The sequence below is a fragment of the Pteropus vampyrus genome, unplaced genomic scaffold, assembly GCF_000151845.1.
Source record: "Pteropus vampyrus isolate Shadow unplaced genomic scaffold, Pvam_2.0 Scaffold95, whole genome shotgun sequence".
NCBI classification, from domain to species: Eukaryota; Metazoa; Chordata; class Mammalia; order Chiroptera; family Pteropodidae; genus Pteropus; species Pteropus vampyrus.
The window spans coordinates 1,825,050-1,843,528 of record NW_011888876.1 but is presented as its reverse complement, the minus strand read 5'-3'; the positions used below and the strand labels follow the sequence as shown (position 1 = coordinate 1,843,528).

Sequence of the window (18,479 nt, the reverse complement as noted above, 5' to 3'; positions counted from 1 at the left end):
TCCTGATTTCTATCCCCAGGGGTCCCAGCATGGCAGAGGAAAGGCAAACGGGGCCCTAACAGTTAGGGGAGGTGGGCAGGTGAGCTGTGATAAGAGAAACCTGATAAAGCCAGCCCCAAGGGCTGGAAGCCTCCCAGCGCTGCTCCCCCCACACACCCGCTGGCCTGCTGTCCTTTAACCTCTGCTCAGTTGTTAAATATTTAACTCAGAGTCTGACTAGTCCCGCGTGCACTCTGGAAACCTCCCGGGAAGACAGGAGGTCCCTGGGCAGATCCCAGGGTGAGAGCAGGAACCTGTCAGTGAGATCTTCCTCCCAGCACACTGGAGGAGGGTGGAGGGCCTGGGCGGCAGGGCAGGAGAAGGTGAGGTCTTAGGTATCCTCTCAACGCCCCCTCCCATCTCTAGCCCAGCTGGAGCGCAGAGTGGGCTTGGCTGGGCAGAAGTACCTACATCTGTGATCACTTCGTGCCCCTCCTGGTTGAGGAGCAGGAAGCCCAGGGATAAAAGTCGCCAGGTCCCTGGCAACCTCCAGGTCAGGGGCTGAGAGGCTCTGGTGAGAAGCAACAAATATGGAGCGACCTGGCCCACCTAGGAGGCCTTTCTCAGCTAAATCTGCCTGCTTCCAGGTAGGAGAACAAGGTGGCCTTGGACAGGTGGCCTACCTCTCTACGTCTCACTTCTTTCTTTTGTACAAATGGGTATAAATATCCATCCCTCGGGGGTCCGAAGCTGTCAGCAATGATACTAACCCCACACTTTGCAGAACCCCAAGGGAAAAAACCTTGTCTTTGATAAGCCTTGTTCTAAAGGTCTAGGATGGTCTAGGGCCCTGAGGACTTCGCAGCTCTACCTTCCATCCAGCTGGAGTCTCCACGGAAGCCCCCAGCCAACATGGGCGTGGGGAGGCTCTTGAGAAGAGTCTCTAGAGCAGAACCGATGGCAGGCGTGGGTGGCGGCAGAGGCTACCTCGAGGGTCTTCCTGTGTGCCAGTCCTGTTCACCTGATCAGTAGACTATAGGTTTTATCTGATTTAACTCGGGACTGCTTGATAAGGGAGGACCGTTAGTCTCATTTTAATAATGATAATGGCAACATTGATCAAGTGCTTACCGCTTGCTGGGCCCTGTACCCACTGTTATCTGCATTTTACAGATCCGAGACCATTAGACCATTATCTGCATTTTATAGATCTGGTAGGTGCAGTTAAGAGCAGTTAGGGATTTAGACCCATAAAGATTTCTGACCTTGTCTCACGGGCGGGGCCCTCGTTCTGTGATCTGGGCCCAGCACCCTCTCATCCAGCCTCTTCCAGCCCTCTGAGGTGGGCACAGCTGCCATCCCAGCTTTACAGATGAGGCGACAAGGCTCAGCGAGGTGAGAAGACTCACCAAGGAGGCTGGCAGCAGACACCTTCCAGCCTGGCTCAGGCAGAGACTGACTGGAGCTGGGGACGGGAACCGGGCCAGGCCGCAAGGGGAAGAGCAGGAATCTAGGCTCACATGCTGACAGTCACTAGACAAGTCGCTCAGCCTCCCCAAGCTTCGGTTTCCTCCTCTATTGAATGGGCGCCAAGAGAAGTTTCATCCCTTCCTCCCTCTCGGGACTGCAGTCTGAGGCCCAGGAGAGGCAGCAGCAGCTGGGCCAGTGTCCCCCGGGGCTGCATGCCTGGCTGGGCCATGCCTCTCTAGGCCCTCTGGACAGATGAAACCTTCTGGCCGGCAGCAAAGAAGGGGCGGCCCCAGATGCCAGGGCTTGGGGGCAGTGGCTCCTTTGAAGTCACCTGGGCCCCCTCACTTTAGAAGCCAGGACCCTAGAGAGATGAGATGACTTGCTCAGGGTCACGTGGTGTGAATCTCCCCACTAGGGCAGCCCCTCAAGCCGGGCCTCTCCCGGCTTCAGGGCCTCTCTTTGAAGAGCCAGCTCAAGGCCAGAACTTTGTCAACCTGGGACCAGATGACCCCGTCACCTTGCCAGCACAGGGCAGGTGGGGGTGGGGTCCAGGGGTGGCCTGGGGGTGGAGTCAAGGGCCCAGTATTCCTGTGAGTGACTAAGTTACTTACTCTGTTAGGCTTTTGTTGCCTCCTGTGAGAAATGGGTCCCAGAACAGAAGCTTCCTCACAGGGTGGGTGAGTATCCAGTGAGACAGGTGGCGCGAAGGTCTCTGCACAGTGCTGACGTCTACGGATAACTCACATTAACTGTGATTTAAGAAAATCCAAGTTATAAATGAAAAAAATTAGCTTAGTCAGAGGGACTAAATCAGTAGTCACCGGAATCAAACGGAGCTGGGACTGAGCTGCATCCTCGCTCTGCCATTTGCTAGCCGGTGACGTGCACAGGTGATTCCTCTCCTCAGGTCCTCAGTTTCCTCACCTGTAAAATCAGCTCAGCACAGCACGTGGCAAGGACAACTCCTGGGAGCAGGTGCCACAGACAGTGGTGGTCACAGAGTGAAATAACAAGCTCAAGGAGCATTCAGGCCCCTGAGGGAGGAGGCAGGCCAGAAGTCAGCCTTTATGTGGCCTGGCTCACTACGAAGCCCTGTGTCACATTCCTAGTGTCATCCAAGGGCCCCTCTTGGTCATGAGTGGGGAACCTAGGAACTTCGAAAGAGCCACAGCTGGTTCCAGGTCAGTTCTGGCCCCTGCCGGGCCTATGTCCCCAGCTCCGAACAAAGGAGTTGGTTAAGAAGAGCTCTAAGATCTATGGCCATGCCACCTTGAATGTGTCTGATCTTATCTGACTTCGGAAGCTAAGCAGGGTCGGGCCTGGTTAGTACTTGGATGGGAGACCACCTAGGAAGACCAGGTGCTGTAGGCATTAAAAAAAAAAAAAAAAGAATGCAGCAAGAAGGTGACATGTGAGCAGACCCGGAATGACTAGGAGTTGGTCACGTGAACTTTTGGGGGGAAGAATGTTCCAGGCAGAGGGAACCACCTATGCAAAGTCCCTGAGGCTTTGTCAAGCATTCACTCTGTGTGACCTTCCACCGGCTGAGTAACCCCTCTGTGCCTCAGTTTCCCACGAAGATTAAATGAGTACCTTTAATGCGGAGTGATCACTAGTTGTGGACTTTCGCAAAGGTGGGCATGAGTTTGGGGATCAGAGGAAAGGTCAGCAGGGCTGGGGGTGATGGTAAGAGGTGGTAAGATCGGAGCTTTGAATTCATCCTAAGTGCAATGGGAATCCCCTGGAGGGTTTTAAGCAGAAGAGACACAAAAATCTGATTTTTTAAAAAAATGATGGAGAATGGTTGTAGTTTCAAGAGGAGCAGCAGCAAAGAGACCATGAGGTGGACCAGCGCTGGAGGCCTGCACCGCAGGGCGGCCCGAGGGAAGGCAGTGGGGTGGGGTGGACAGGCTGTGGACGGTGGCCTTTGGGGGTGAGGCGGAGGGAAACCCAAGCTGAGGCCCAGCTGTAGATATGGGCGGCGGGGTAGGTGGCAGAGATGTTTTCCAAGCTGGGAAGGGGAGGAACAGGTTTCGGGGTAGAAATGCAAGACAACATGTCTTGTGGATGTGACCAGTTTAGATGTTCATGGCTGTAGTTCAGTGAAGAGGGACATCAGATGGCATCAAAGACCTGGGACAGCAGAACCTTGGACAGAGCGGTGTGAGGCCTGGGCCCTCCCGTGGGAAGATGTTGGAGAAGGTACAGCCAGCAAGGAAGGAGGGGAACAAGGAGGGAGGGGTCACGGAAGCCCAGAGAACAAAGGGTTTCAGGCAAAAGGGCTTCACCAGCCATGTCACCTGCCACCCAAGATAGGGCCCAGTGGGCCCTATCATACCTGATCATACCTCCAGTTGTTTCCAGGGTCATGTTTAGAGGTGGAATTGCAGGGTCAAAGGGAGGCCCATTTGTCCTACTAATAAGCTGAATCTATCAACACCTTAGCAGCCAGCTGTCAAAGGAGGAGAGGCTGTCCCAGTGAAAATAAGGAATTCCGCCCAAGGCAAGTTGTCTTCCTCCCAGTTACAGAAAAGTGTTTCCTTGTAGGTCAGTGGATGTACAGAGATATTTGGAGTTGGGGGAATCCTCATGGATATCAGAGGGTCGGAGCCCTGGGGTGGATTCGTACCCTCCCTTCTGAATGCTAGGCTTCTGTATAAACCTGCCAATGAGCTTGAACCTCCCCTGGTCTTCACCGAACCCTGGGTGGAGGCAGGGAAGGGGCAGCTAGACCTCTCTAATCCAGGCTCTCAGGGGTGTGGAGGCCTTTGGAGACTTGTCCTCACTGAGACGTTTTACCCCCTGCTCTGAGATATCCCCAGAAATTATGGCTGGTAAAGAGCTCATTTCAGCCATCACCCTACTTAGGAGGAGACCAAGAGTCAGACAGGATCAGAGAGGGGGAGCAAACTGTCCAGGGTCACACGGCACATCAACGGCAGAGAGCCAGGGTGACCAGACAGGTAGTGAGTTAGGGAAGACTTTAGAGTCAGCAAATCCAGATTTTAATCTTGGCTCTGTCATATACTGGCTGTGTCACCTTAGATGAGTTATTTAACCTCCGTGAGCATCCATTTCTCCACCTATAAAATAGGGATAACCTCAAATTCACACAATTCTCAAGAAGATGAAAAGAGATTGCAATGCCAAGTACAGGGGTAAGTGCTTAATAAATGTTAGCTAAAAGCAGCCTACCTAAAAATGCAGAGAAGGAAAGCACAGAGGAAAGGTATTTTAGGCAGAGGCGAATGTGAGCGAAAGCATAAAGGTGGAAGAGGCCAAGATCAATTTTGGAAGTCTTTGTCAGCTGGCAGGGGTGGGGCCCTGCAGTGGTGGATGAGGTTAGAGGTGGGCAGAGGCCAGGCCATGGTGGGCTGTGGGCTTTATTAATCCTGAGTGCATGATGGGGCAGGAGAGGAGGCGGTCACTCAGGCAGCTATAAGTTTAGAAAGTTCACCCTGGAGCCCAGCACCATGCCTTTGCTGACCTGCTGTATGACTCCGAGCTGTCTCTATTCCTCTCTGGGCCTCAGCCTCCTACCCCTATAGCAATGAGGGTGACTCTGGTCACGGTTTGCAGATATGTATATTCCTTTCTGAATTTCCCTCTGTACTGCCCTTTCACCCCAAGGACAGGGCGCTCCACGAGAAGAACTCTGGCATCTGTCCCCAGAACCTAGTGTCCCCAGCACCCAGCCCAGAGTCTGGCAAGAGAAAATTTCTCATCAAATAAATGAGTGAATCAATGAATGGATGGATATTTATCCTTTCTCTTTGGAAGGGTGGAGGTTAAAACAGAATCCCTCCGCCCCTCACTCACCCTACACACACCTCCAGGGTGTGGATACTGGCCCATTTGCCAATTTCCCAGCACCTTTGTTTTCTTTTCTTTCCAGAAAATGTCTTTGTTTCTATTCTTTCTGGAGAACAGACATGCCTTCATGGTGGTAACGGTGGCTCTCCAGATGTGTGACGACAGTGCCCTCGATTTTCTCCTTTATACATTTCTCCATTTCCTTCTATGAACATCTGTGACTTTTCAAATAGAAAACAATGATCCAAAGGAGGTGAGCAGACTGTAAAGGAAATGCAAACAGTTTCTAAAAATAAGGAAAAGTGCTCAGCCTCTACCAAATAAAATAATGCAACTGATAACTACCCTAAAAATCCATTTTTCCACCTATCGATTGGTAAGGATCAAAGCTGGCTAATGATCTGTGTGGGTGAGGAAACGGCTGGTTCATGCCCTTCCGGTGGAGGGGAGAGGCATGAGGTTGGAAACTGGCCTCACCCCTTTGGAGAACAATGTGGCAATATATATGAAACTATCTAACGGAAATCACCTTCCACTCAGCTGTTGAACTTCTTGGAATTTACCCATCAGATATAATTACACATGGAAGAAATGAGGGTAAAATGTTACCCATTGCAACATTGTTTGTGATGGCAAAATACTGGAAACTTAAATGTCCATCAGGAGGAGACTGGCCAAGTACACAATAGTACTACTCAGCTTAGCAAAACAAATTAGCTAACGCGGAGGCTCTTATGTACCGACACCGTCCGAAATAAGGTACAATATATAAAAGCATGTGGAAAATGTACAGTACAGACTCGCATATATGGTCATATGTGGTCTTCTTTCTGTGACTACAAAAGGGAAGTCATATATATTTGCATTTGCTTGTAAATGGATAAAATATCTCTGGAAAGATCCCGAAGAACGTGACTTTGCTTTTGAGGGAGGGAGATTAGGATGCTGGGACCTGAGGTGGGAGGGGAGCTTTTCACTGTACATCTTTTTGTACCTCTGACTATTTGAATGATATCTATTATCCATCCCAAAATATTAGAATTTAAAATTAAAATTAAAAGGAAAAGTTTTAATAAGGAAAGGAAGATAAATCTATTCTACTCCACCCCCTTTAAATTTTACGCCTACAAATTTCCCAGCAACACTGGGTATAAACATTGTCCTTGGAGTAAACAGAGGCCCAGGGAACAGGTGACCTGCCCAAGGCCACTGGGTGGCTTTGCCAAGGTCCTGGTCACCACTTATAACTCCCTGTACAACTGGGATGACACCAGGCAAGATCCCTGGAATTTTCTGTGCTGTTTATTGCCTTCCGTGTCCGTACATCTACTTCTGTTGCTGACTGGAGCTGAGGTCTGCAGCTCAACAATTGCCAGGACTGCAAATTGCCACGCTCTAGAGATGGCCTGTCACTGGTCAGAGGGGAGGATTGACACATGGCTTTGCTCCAGGCAAAGGGAAAGAAATCAATAAATATCCAGGATTGTAGGCAAGTGGGGTTTTCCACCTTACACCCAAAAAGGGAGTCTCTCTCCTGGAATGTCATTTTCTCTGGGAGCTCATTCTTGGAGGAATGGCCCAGAGCTCAGATGCCCCCTGTTACATATGAATCAGATGCCCCCTGTTACACATGAGAAAAACAACTTGCTGTATAGAGGACAGAACAGAGAAATAATATCTGTGACACCCAATGTGCTTTTATACTTCATAAGAATGGGGATAAACGGACATTAGAAAAATGGACCAAGGATCAGTGAGGCAGTTTATTGAAATAAATACCTGGAAAGATGCATTGCATCCAGGGAAATGCAGAGACAATGAGAAGGTACTCTACATCCAGCAGTCTGGGGGGCATTCTGGGAAGGGGGTCCCCTCCTCACACACAGCACAGGTTGCAGTGTTGAGAGAAAAGAACGCAAACACTCTTGAACTTGGCCCTCCTAATCCGTGCCATCGCATGGCAGGAATGAGAGCCCCTGGTATGCACACTATCCACAACAGCAAAACACTGATTATGTGAAGGGTCTTCAGCAGGGAAGTGGGGGGTGCATTACGGTACTGTCACTGCCACTGACTTAACAGTGTCCCCCACCCAGGATTGGGGAGAGCATGAGGGAGGCACAGAGGTTAGGAATAAGGACGCTGGGGCCAGAGTTCAAATCTTGATTTTGCGACTCGAGCATGTGTCTTTATTCCTTTGTACCTCAATTGTTTCCCCACCCGTGAAACAAGGATGACCATACTAGTACCTGTTTCATAGGATTGTGATGATTAAATGAGAAAGCGTTTAGAGCAGTGCCTGGCCCAGAGAAGCGTTCCTTAACCGTTTGCTAAGTCCATGTCTTAGAGGAATCTGTATAAGCTTCTTGTTGAGTAAGAAAGTTAAAATGCAGAAAATATTGTCATCTGCATCAACAAGGCCCTGTAGATGTCTAGGTGTGTCTGTGATTTCATGAGCATAGAAAACTGTGGGACACGTGGTTAGTTGTCAAGGATTATCATGGTAGGAAGGTTCTTTGTGATCATTTTTATGCAGTTATGAAATTATATACATGTATATAATTTATTAAATTAAATACATGCATATAAGAGAAAGTTTCAATGATTAAAAAGGAAATCAAGAGAGGAAAGGACCTCTTTCTCTCCCATGGGGCCGGGCAGGGCACCCAGCTGTCAAGTGAGAGCAGAAGTCCAGCTAGCCAATGAAGGGATCTTCCCCAAACACCATTTATTGCCAAATCAAACAATCTCTGATAAATATTTACCCCCAATACCTGCAGGAAAGAGGGAGGGAGGTTCTAAAATCCCATCGGTTGTTTGAGGGATTGCCTTTTGTCTGTGGAAATTTCCCTAGAGGGATGTTTGCAGCATCCCCCCACCCCCCCACACACACCTCCCCCTTCTGGGCCTCAGCTGTAAAAAGGGAATTTTCGAACTACTTTTTCCATGTTAGCAGTTGGGGCCAAGAAGGCAATAGTAAAAAGTTCTGAAAACTCCAGGACAAATGGAGCTTGTCCTACCCCCTCCCCAGATGGCTCTCCAATACACTTTTTTTTTTTTTAAAGGTCTAATTGGCTTTATAATGATTCATGAATCGGGCAGCATCCCATCTAGTAAATAAAAAGTCATATCTGCACAGCAAATCTTCAAGTGCAAATCTGATCTTGTCCTCTCTTTTAAAACCATATTTATTGTCATCCAAATTTAATCCAGATTTCTTTTCAGGCTAGGTCCTGCTGGATCTAGCATCCTGGCACTCTAAGGCAACTAGGCCCAATCAGGTGTAAGTGCAGTTCTCTTGGGCGCCTAGTTCTCTCTCCAATCGTCTGCTTTTCATACATCGTTCCCTCCCCACCCGCCACCTCGCTAACTGCCCCCATCCACAGACCTCAGCCAGGATGTTGCTTTCTTCCAGAAAGACTTCCCAGGCTGCCCAGGGTCGACGAGGAACCCCAATAGAGTAGGTGCCTGATTTTTGGTCTTTTACCCCGCAATCAGATTCGTGAGGGCAGAAGCCGCATTCCCGCAGCCTGCGGTCTCTGCGTTGATTTGGGACATTTGGGGCTGGGGTTCAGTGACCCCCATAAGGTCATTTCAACCCCCTCAAAGCTGGTTCCGGCCTGGAGCAGAGGCTGAGGGCTGCTGACTGGGACTGGCTCTTTTGGGGGGTGCGGCTAGATCCTTGAGAGGAGGATGACAAAAAGAGTACATGTTCACCTAAGGCAGAGGGACGGAGAGCTTGCCCCTCATAAATATGGGCGCTCTCTGCCCCGAAGTCTGCCCCTCACAAGGATGGCATCAGCGGGTTCTTATTGGTGCCTGTGGGCTCCTTGGGCGGCGCTGATTGGCGGGGCGTGTGGGGGCGGGGCGAAGCAAAGAGGGGCGGGGCCTCCCTGGCTCCAGCCCCGCGTGAGGTCGCCTGCGCCGCGACTATGTCGCGGGCACGCAGCCACCTGCGCGCCGCTTTCTTCCTGACAGCAGTTTCTCCGCGCGGTGCAACGTCCTGGATCGCGGCGCGGCGAGAGTTGAGCGCGAGGCCCGCGCCGCAAGAGCCGGGCATGGAGTATCAGGTATCTGGCAGGCAGGCCGGCGGTCGTGCTGTGACACGTGGGCTGGGCCTTGAGCCACACAGCATCCGGGTCCGCCAGCTGTACAGAGAGTACGGAGGAGCCTGAGACTGGGGGCGGAGACATCCTGGAGCCCGGGGGTGGGGACAGGGGCTAGGAAGTTGAGCCTGGGCCGCCGGATCTGGGAATTCCGAGGCTGAAGGTGTTCCGTGTTAGACTTGGAAGGAGTGCCTATTGATAGGACCAAGAAGTCCAGTGCCTCATCTGGAGTTCTGGTGTTCCAATCTCCGGAGCTCGAACCAGCAGTTGGGGATTCAGGAATTCAGACTTGAGGGATCCCGGAGTCTAGATTTGGGGTTGAAATCCCCAGGATACAGGAGGTGGAGATCCAAGTGCCTTGGACTGGGGGGCAGACAGGAATCGGGAACAATGGGGCTGGGGCAAGAATCTGGAAAATAGAAAACTTCCTGTTGGCTTTATGCCAGGGGCCAGTTGCCAGAGACCAAAACTTGATGCTAGCCAGGCAGATGGCGCCAGTTCAATGGGGGTGGGGCCTCCGACCAGCCACTGAGGCCTTGAGAGGAATAAACAGCATCCCCACTCTCACCCCCGGTGTGGACCATCCTGAGGATGACCTACCTGCCTTCCTGGCTGGGTGACCCATGGGCACACCCTTTCTCTTTCCCAACCTCCTCCTCTTCCCCATCTGATGGCTTCAAGCAGCTCCTCTCTGGGTCAGAATGTGGAACCCCAGTCATCAGCGTTGGGCATGGAAGCCTTTAGGAATTCCTCATTCTAATTCCTCCACTTTAAGACCCTAGCCTTTCATGGTTCTGACCCCATGGTGGACCTAATATGGTGGTGGACCCCATTGGAGGAGATGAGGAGTCTGGGGAGCTCAAACAGCAAGCAAGGCTAGTCCCATTAATCATGTTACCTGCTTAGTCTGGCACTCCCTGGGTGGAGCTGAACTGCCCCAGGCTCCCATCTCAGCCAGAGTGGGAACAGTGCCACTTCTCTCTCATGGGTGCCTAGGGTGCCTAATCTCTGGGCTGGGGCAACAGGGCTGGCAGGCAGGCTGGTTCCCTCGCCTGGCTGCTGGTGCACTGGGTTCCTCTGTCCTTATGGACCCCTAGTGAGCCTTAACCTGCTACCTGGGGACTGTGGTTGCCAGGATGCTGTACGCACACTCAACACTCTTCAGACTAATGCCAGCTACCTGGAGCAGGCGAAGCGCCAGCGAGGTGACCCCCAGAAACAGCTGGAAGCCATGGAGCTGTACTTGGCACGGAGTGGGCTGCAGGTAAAGTGGGCAGGGCCTGTGACCACCCGCCACTCTGTCTGTGAGTCCTGTTGCTGAGGTGGGGACCTTGTCTGTCTGTGCCAGGTGGAGGACCTGGACCGGCTGAACATCATCCATATCACTGGGACCAAGGGGAAGGTAAAGGACAGGACCCAGGGGGAGGCTATCCATTGGGGGGGGCACTACACAGAAAGTTCACACAAGAACTTTCTGCGTAGTGTCAGATGGGTCCCAGAGTCATCGCGGAGGAGGAATCACTTCATGGATTGTATAAAAGTCTAACTTTTTTAAATTTAAAAGAAAAATGAAAAAAAGAACTTTTCTTTCTAGGGTTCCACCTGTGCCTTCACTGAACGTATCCTCCGAAACTATGGCCTGAAGACAGGATTCTTTAGGTACTGAGGTGCAGAGGGATGTGGTGTCTCTTAGCTCACTGGGGTCTGTGGAACCAGCCAGCCCCTCAGGGCCAGGGTCACTCCCTGGTCAGCTGCTTCTCTCTCTGCCCAATGTTTATTCACTCAATAAACATTAAATTAGCATTTACCACATTTGCTCAAGTTTAAGGCAGTCTTTAATTTTCACAATGAAAAAAAATTGGGAGGGCGGCAGCAGCTTGAATGTATAAACTAAATACATAGCTAGAACGGTCACGTTTTTATTAACTTAAATTCCATATACAATTCTTAAATCAGAAATATTTATTGAGTAGGGTGTCTTTGTAGTAAGGAGATGAAAACCTGGCTTGTAAGGACTTAAATGATAAGGGTAGTTTATGACATTTATGCTGCTTTCTGAGTGGGCAGTGGAGGGGAGCCCTCCGCTCCGCCAGCCTCAGCTGTGGCTTTGTCCTCAAGGCAGCACCCCCTCTTGGTCATACTCAGACATCTAGACTCATACCAGAAGACGGGGGACAGGGTAGATATGGGTCTCTCTTCCCTGGGCTGTACATGCCTCTTTTTTAGCTGGTCGGTCACCTGTAAAGCAGTGGGATTAACCTGGTGGTTAATTGTTCAAGATTTGGTCCTTGGGGTTGGGGCATTTAAGATTTTTGCCTCCTTATATGTAACCAGTTCCTTCAGGTGACTTATAAGCATCTGAAACCAGCTAACTGAGGTTATTTCAGGCCAGTGTGTTTTCCTTAAATAATTGTTCAAAATAAAGACTCATAATATGAGAGGCCCTTTGAGGATTCAAATATAAGCCAACAGTCTCTCTTCTGAAATAAGTTTTTGGGTAAAAACCGAGCCCTCAACTTGGGCCCATGTGGCTGAGGGGGCACAGGGAACTCCCGAGGGACTCAGGAGAGGTGAGGCACAGAGGCCAGTGGCATAAGCCCCACTGGGGCCCAGGAGGCCGATGGAAGGAGCTGGAACCCCCTTGAGGACAGGGGAAGCCACAGAAGGGTTTTCAGCAGGACAGTGTGACACGGTCAGATTTGTGTTTCCAAAAGACAGGTCTCACTAGGGGGTATGGGGAGGCCGGGGGCCCTTGGGCAGGGAGTCCTGATGACCTCAGGTCTCCCGGCAGCTCTCCCCACCTGGTGCAAGTGCGTGAGCGGATTCGCATCAACGGGCAGCCCATCAGCCCTGAGCTCTTCACCAAGCACTTCTGGCGCCTCTACCACCGGCTGGAGGAGACCGAGGTGCCCATGCAGGAGGGCTGGTGGGTGGGCAGGATAGGGGGTGCTGGGTTGGGTGGATGGACCCAGAAAGCACTACACATCCCAGGACCCCATCTTCCCAGAGCAAAGCTGCAGGGGCCCCAGGCTCTGACATGCTCCTATCCACAGGATAGCAACAGCTGTGTCTCTATGCCCGCCTACTTCCGCTTCCTCACGCTCATGGCCTTCCACGTCTTCCTCCAAGAGAAGGTGCGTGCCCACTCCCCAGAACCCTGTGTCTGAGCTTTGGGGAGGGGAATCTTAGCAGGCTGGGGGCTCCCATGTGGCACCTGGGCACCCTGTACCCGTTGCCATGCTCTCTGGTCCTCTGCAGGTGGACCTGGCAGTGGTGGAAGTGGGTATCGGTGGGGCTTACGACTGCACCAACATTGTCAGGTAAGGGCAGCTGCTTGGGGAGATGGATGGTGGCAGGAAGCCCAGGCAGCCCAGGGCAGGGGCATCCTGATCCTTTTGTCTTCTGCAGGAAGCCTGTGGTGTGTGGGGTCGCTTCCCTTGGCATCGACCACACCAGCCTTCTGGGGGACACGGTGGAGAAGATTGCATGGCAGAAAGGGGGCATCTTCAAGGTGACCAGGCAGCCCCAGGGATGGGGAGGTACATGGAGGCCACGGCCGGGTCCTTCGTATCCTGACTCAGAACGAGATTTTGGACATCAGTAGGGTCTGGGCTATTGCCTCAGCTCTTTGTGTGACTGGAGCAAGTTGAGCCCGCTCTCTGGCCTTAGTCTCCCTATCAAGGGGTTCCCATAGGTCCTATGGAGGGAGGCTAAATGGCCCGCCGCGCCCAGGGATGTGGGGGCCAGAGATGGAAGACCTTTGGCACCCCGTCTTATTCTCCCCGTCCTCCACAGCGTGGTGTTCCTGCCTTCACTGTGCTCCAGCCTGACGGTCCTCTGGCAGTGCTGAGGGAGCGCGCCGAGCAGACCTCAGTGAGTCTGAATGGAAGTGCTGGGGACGTGCTTTATCCTTTCGGGCCTCAGTTTGCTCATCTGCGTGGTGCAGACCAGCTGTTCCTCCAGCTGGAGCGCATCTTGGTTCTAGGAGCAGGGCTTGGTGGGGAAAGAAGGAAGGGATGATGACATCAGGAAGGGCCTTCAGGCCAGGGTGGCAACAGCAGCTCCCCCGATTCCTCTACAGTGTCCCCTCTACCTGTGCCCACCGCTGGAGGCTCTGGAGGAAGGGGGGCTGCCGCTAACCCTGGGTCTGGAGGGAGAGCATCAGCGGTCCAATGCTGCCTTGGCCTTGCAGCTGGCCCACTGCTGGCTGCAGCAAAAGGACCACCGAGGTAAGTGCGCAGGTGGGTGGGCAGGCACATGGGCAGGGGACATATGGAGCCTGCCTCTGAGGGTTCTGAGCACATTCAGTCTCACGTAGTCCTCCCCGGCCCCCAGGTGTCGGGGAGGTGAAGGCATCCAGGCCAAGCCTCCTGCGGCAGCTGCCTCTGGCACCTGTGTTCCAGCCCACACCCCACATGCTGCGCGGTGAGTTGGACCTTCCTGCCCAGCCAGGTCCCTTCAGACAATTCTTCCGGTTTCCTGTTCTAGAGGTGGGGGCAATTCGAGATGGTGTCCAAGAGAAAGGACTCTGAAGTCATTACGTGTCCCTGATTTTGAGTTCACGAACTCTCGGTGAACCTCAGTTTCCCTACCTGTCTAGTGAGATGATTATAGGGCCCACTGTGACATCACTAAGGGGCTGAGCCCAGAGCCTGGCAGGTGCGGGATAAAGTACCCAGCCAGTGGGAACTGCCGTTACCGTCATCCTTGTCATCAGCACCATAAGACCGTGAGGTTCTTGAGAATGGCCATGTTGTCAGACTTCTTGTTCTCCCCAAAGCTTTCAGCACATAGTAGGTGATCAGGGCTGTTTAACCCCTTCGACGAATGGGGTGCCCACATCAGGGCCATGACACAGCCCTGGAGCCAGGTAGACCTTGGATCACACTCCAGCGCCAGGGCCCACGTGTACTGTGACCTAACTTCTCTAAGCTCAGGGCTCTCCGCCTGTAACAGGAGCTAATGTGTGATAGCCCCTCTCAGGGCTGCCTGGAGGATTCCACCAGGTGAGGCAGCCAGGGAGCTGATCCCAGTGACTGGCGCCCTGTAGTCGGCTCCGGTGCTGATCAGCTCCTCAGAGCGCTCAGACGGGGGCGCTGCGGGCTCGTTGTGTGTGCGAGTTGAGGGCTAGAGTGAGAGGATGTGGGAGGGCCGCCTCGCGACCGCTGAAAAGCTGCCTTGCCCACCTCCCCCAGGGCTTCGGGACACCGAGTGGCCGGGCCGGACTCAGGTGCTGCGGCGCGGGCCCCTCACCTGGTACCTGGACGGCGCGCATACCTCCAGCAGCGTGCAGGCCTGCGTGCGCTGGTTCCGGCAGGCGCTGCACCGCTGCAAGGAGCCCCGCAGGTGAACGCTGGACAGGGGCGGGGCAGGGGCGGGGCCGGGGCGGGGCATGGGCGGGACCCAGGGGACAGGGGCGGGACTGGGCCGGAGGGAGAGGCGGGGCCTAGGGGAAGGATGGTTTGTGGAGAAGGGGTGGGAGATGCGGCTCTCTTAACCCCTCCTCGCCCCTCTTTAAGTGGGACTGAGGTGCGTGTCTTGCTCTTCAACTCTACCGGGGACCGGGATGCCGCGGCCCTGCTGAAGCTGCTGCAGGTGAGGGGCCGGCTGGCGGGAGGGCGACAGTTAGCCCAAGCCTGCTTGTTGTGTGCCTCCCTCATTCACCCGCTAGCGGTGCCTTCCGCCCGGAGCCAATGTTTTTTCAATTCTAGAATGAGGTTAATTCCCCCTCCCTTGAATTGTACTGAGGATGAAATGTAAAAGCCTTGGACACATGGGGAAGTCTGGTCACTGGTCGTGGCCCTCATTCTCCCCCATGGTCAGACTCAAGCCCAGAGTTAAAGGGGGACCAGCTAGTAGTGCAACGAACAGGCTCCGGACTCATTTGTCATGCCGCTTCAACCCACTAGCATATGACTTGGGACAAGAGCCTCAGTTTTCCTCCCCGGACAATGGGGTGCTACTAAGGATTCCTGCTTATCAAGTTTGATTTAAGGAGTTACTGGGCTAAAGCACGTAGGGGCCCTTCTCCGCTCGGGGAAACTGAGGCTGCCCTAAGCTGTCAGGGCTGAAGTGGTTCCTGGGGGTCATTTCCCGTTTCACAGATCGGGAGGCCAAGGCTGTTCATACCCAGAACCTCTGCCGTTTGTGCAGAAAGCCTTTGCCAGCCTGGATTTGGAGCCTGCTCAGTAGCTGGGTGACCTTAAGATGTAGCCCCCGCCCCAAGCCTTAGTTTCCCCATCTGTGGGGAATGCCACCCAGGCCACAGGCCAGGCAGGGTATACTGAGGTAGATGAGGGGCCGCCGAGGTGCTGTGTCTGGATTTATGCAGCATCCCTGCAGTTGAACTGCAGTTGGGGAGCATCTCCAGAGATGGAGGTGTATATGTGGGCTCCGAGGGACTGTGCGGAACTTAGGTCTGGGGGTGGGCATCTTCTCAGGGCTCTGCCACCAAGCTTTACCCTTTGGCCCTTCTAGCCCTGCCAGTTCGACTATGCTGTTTTCTGCCCTAACCTAACAGAGGTGTCATCCACGGACAATGCAGGTGAGAGGTGACAGGCATGGTCCCTGGAAGTGGGCAGGGGATGGAGGGTCCTGAGGTGGACTGCTCTGTTGGTGACAGTGGGGGCTTCTGATTTGGAAGTCTAGGGTAGAAGCTAGATCTGTTTTATTGTATAAATATCCTTTGGTACATTTTGAATATTGCACGCGACTGCAATACTAAAAAAGAATTATTGGGGAAAACATTTTTCAAAATGCAGATTACTACTTGCTGATGGTTCTTGAAATCAATTTAGTAGGTCTCAACTAGCACTTTTTATTTTAAACGAAATAGAATAGAAAATATCCATGTGCTTTGCACGAAATAAGGTTAGGTGCTGTTTTATGAGGATTCTATTCTAGACATTATTATATACATACGTGAGTACTGTGGGTCACATTCAAAAAAATTTGAAATAGTATTGTAAAAAATATAGCTCCCCATGCTCCTCATCAGACTGTCTAGGGAAAGTCCAATAATCTGCATTTCTAGAAATGCTTATGCCCACCTGGCAGTAGACTCTGTCTATTTTACCAATGAATGCAGTGACGCTAGGGTGGGGAGATGTGCTCACTGGGCAAAAGCCCCAGCTTCAAAGCTAAACTGCCTGGCTCCGCTTCTCAACAGCTCAGAGACAGTAGGTAAGTCTGTGAACCTTTCTGAGCCTGTTTCCTCATAGCATCCATTGTAGGGACTGATAATGCATATAAAGGGCCTGGCATTAAACAGGTGCTCATAGCAGGCCTGCCCTTCCCCTGTCCCCCACTCCCATCCCCCTCGATGACGTGCCTGTCTCCACGTCCTGCAGACCAGCAGAACTTCACAGTGACACTGGACCAGGTGCTGCTCCGCTGCCTGGAGCACCAGCAGCACTGGAGCCGCCTGGATGAGGAGCAAGCCTGTCCAGAGCCTGGCGGGCCCACGTCCTTGCTGCTGGCACCCCACCCAGCGCACAGCCACAGCACCAGCTCCCTCGTCTTCAGTTGCATCTCCCAAGCCTTGCAGTGGATCAGCCAAGGTCGGGACCCTGTCTTTCAACCACACAGTCCCCCACGGGGCCTCTTCACCCACCCTGTGGCAGGCAGCGGGGCCAACGTACTCCGTGAGGCTGCTGCCATCCACGTGCTGGTCACAGGAAGCCTGCACCTAGTGGGTGGTGTCCTGAAGCTGCTGGAGCCTTCCCTGTCCCAGTAGCTGAGGCGGCGGGGTTGGAGGTGGGGCCTCCCCACATCTGCCCTGCACCTCTCGGTGAACTCCCATATAAGGTGCCTTTTGTTTTCTGCTTTCCTGAGTCTATCTAGACTGGCCCAGGGGCCTGGGCTCTGGGCAGTGAAATAGAGAGATGGTGGGAGGCTGAGATCAGACATTCTCTGAGCCAGTGGTGTCCCTGGCCTCCCCTTCCTGCTGAGACAGCCAGAGGGCTTCCCAGTTCTCCTGTGGTGGTGTCGGGCCTGACAGTCCAGCCCATCTCCCTCCCACCCCTCCTGCTTCCTGCCTCAGTCTCAGCTTATTGTGTGAGCTGCCTGGCCAGGCCTGGGGTCCTGCCAGGTGCAGGTGGTAGCCTTCTGGGAAGGAAAGGGTCCTTGCCTGGGGCCTCCTGGGGACAAGAAGGTGGCTGAATTGGATTAAAGCTTTTAACTTTTTTAAAAAAGATAAAGCAAAACATTTGCTTTAACTCTTGACCTCTGGTGCCCTCAGCAGACAATAGGAGTAGGGGCCGCAGTGGTACAGAACTGAATTGTGTAGGAGCCTGGACTGTGTGGCCTGGGACAGGTCCCTCCCACCCTCCCTCCCTCTGAGTCTCAGGTGGCCTGATGTCTATTGACCATACATCAGGCACTGCTTTGCAGACTTCAGAGACCTTGTGATTGAGAATTCTGATTTTACAGATGAGGTAACTGGCTAAAGAAGCCATGGTACCTGCCCACAATCACCCAGAATTTGAGCCGAGAGCCCCCGCCCCTGTTTTAGCTCCTCCCCTTTGCCCAGCCCAGCCCAGCCCAGCATTGGTTTCACGGTTTGATTTATTGGTGGTGAGTATATAGGGGTGGGCCCAGGTCAGGCAGCCTGGCCACTCCCATCTGCTGCCTTCCTGATGGGCTAGAAGGGAGGGGGTCTTTATGTGACAGTTGCAGGAAGGAGCTAGAGCTAGGCTCCCCTGTTCCCAGGCTGGGCACCTCTAGGCTTCAGTCTGCCCCCCAGAGTTGTGCCAGTCCAGGTGTGGATGCCGCTGGGCTCGGATCCTGGTGGTTCTGGGCTGGCCACAGAGGAGGTGCTTTTGGCCTGGGTGGGCAGGGCCGAGTCTGTTTCGAGTCCTTGCCTTCTGCCCAGCCCAGGTCACCGAGTGTTGGATCCAGCTTACAATGACAGGGACTTGGGTTTCTACAGCAATGTGGACATACAGGGCAGGGGTCTGTCTCTCCGCGGTCCGGGGCAGCTGCACCCCAGGCCCACTGAGTTTGAAGGTTCTGCAGGGTGGGGTGGGGGAACCCCAATGCATTCCAAGTTGGTGCCCCCGCTGGCAGCAGGTCTCTGAGAGGGAGGCAGGAGGGGCAGGCGCAGAGGGCATG

At 53.3% G+C, this 18,479-nt stretch overlaps 1 protein-coding gene and 1 pseudogene across 3 annotated transcripts; both read left to right on the top strand.

The window, feature by feature from the left end:
- Positions 1–2,701: 2,701 nt before the first annotated feature.
- On the top strand, positions 2,702–2,820 carry LOC111742500 (annotated as a pseudogene).
- A 6,323-nt stretch (positions 2,821–9,143) lies between these two features.
- Positions 9,144–17,580, top strand: FPGS (folylpolyglutamate synthase). 3 transcript variants are annotated; one of them, XM_011364245.2, is made up of 15 exons: positions 9,144–9,332; positions 10,558–10,632; positions 10,717–10,770; positions 10,963–11,027; positions 12,160–12,274; positions 12,422–12,502; positions 12,627–12,688; positions 12,777–12,879; positions 13,164–13,241; positions 13,450–13,597; positions 13,704–13,793; positions 14,564–14,714; positions 14,888–14,963; positions 15,846–15,912; positions 16,718–17,580. In XM_011364245.2, the coding sequence occupies exons 1-15, from the start codon at positions 9,195–9,197 to the stop codon at positions 17,101–17,103; spliced, it is 1,689 nt and encodes a 562-aa protein (XP_011362547.1). In that variant the 5' UTR covers positions 9,144–9,194; the 3' UTR covers positions 17,104–17,580. The 3 variants fall into 3 exon arrangements, with proteins under 3 accessions (XP_011362547.1, XP_011362546.1, XP_011362545.1); XM_011364244.2 differs by having other exon boundaries at positions 10,534–10,632; XM_011364243.2 differs by having other exon boundaries at positions 10,504–10,632.
- The last annotated feature ends 899 nt before the right edge of the window (positions 17,581–18,479 follow it).

What these genes read in the sequence shown, in the direction of transcription:
- FPGS (XM_011364243.2), top strand. Translation starts at nt 9,195, where the DNA reads ATGTCGCGGGCACGCAGCCACCTGCGCGCCGCTTTCTTCCTGACAGCA. An exon ending in TGGCACGGAGTGGGCTGCAG is followed by an intron (nt 10,633 to 10,716) that starts GTAAAGTGGGCA and finishes TGTCTGTGCCAG; the next exon opens with GTGGAGGACCTGGACCGGCT. An exon ending in ACGTCTTCCTCCAAGAGAAG is followed by an intron (nt 12,503 to 12,626) that starts GTGCGTGCCCAC and finishes GGTCCTCTGCAG; the next exon opens with GTGGACCTGGCAGTGGTGGA.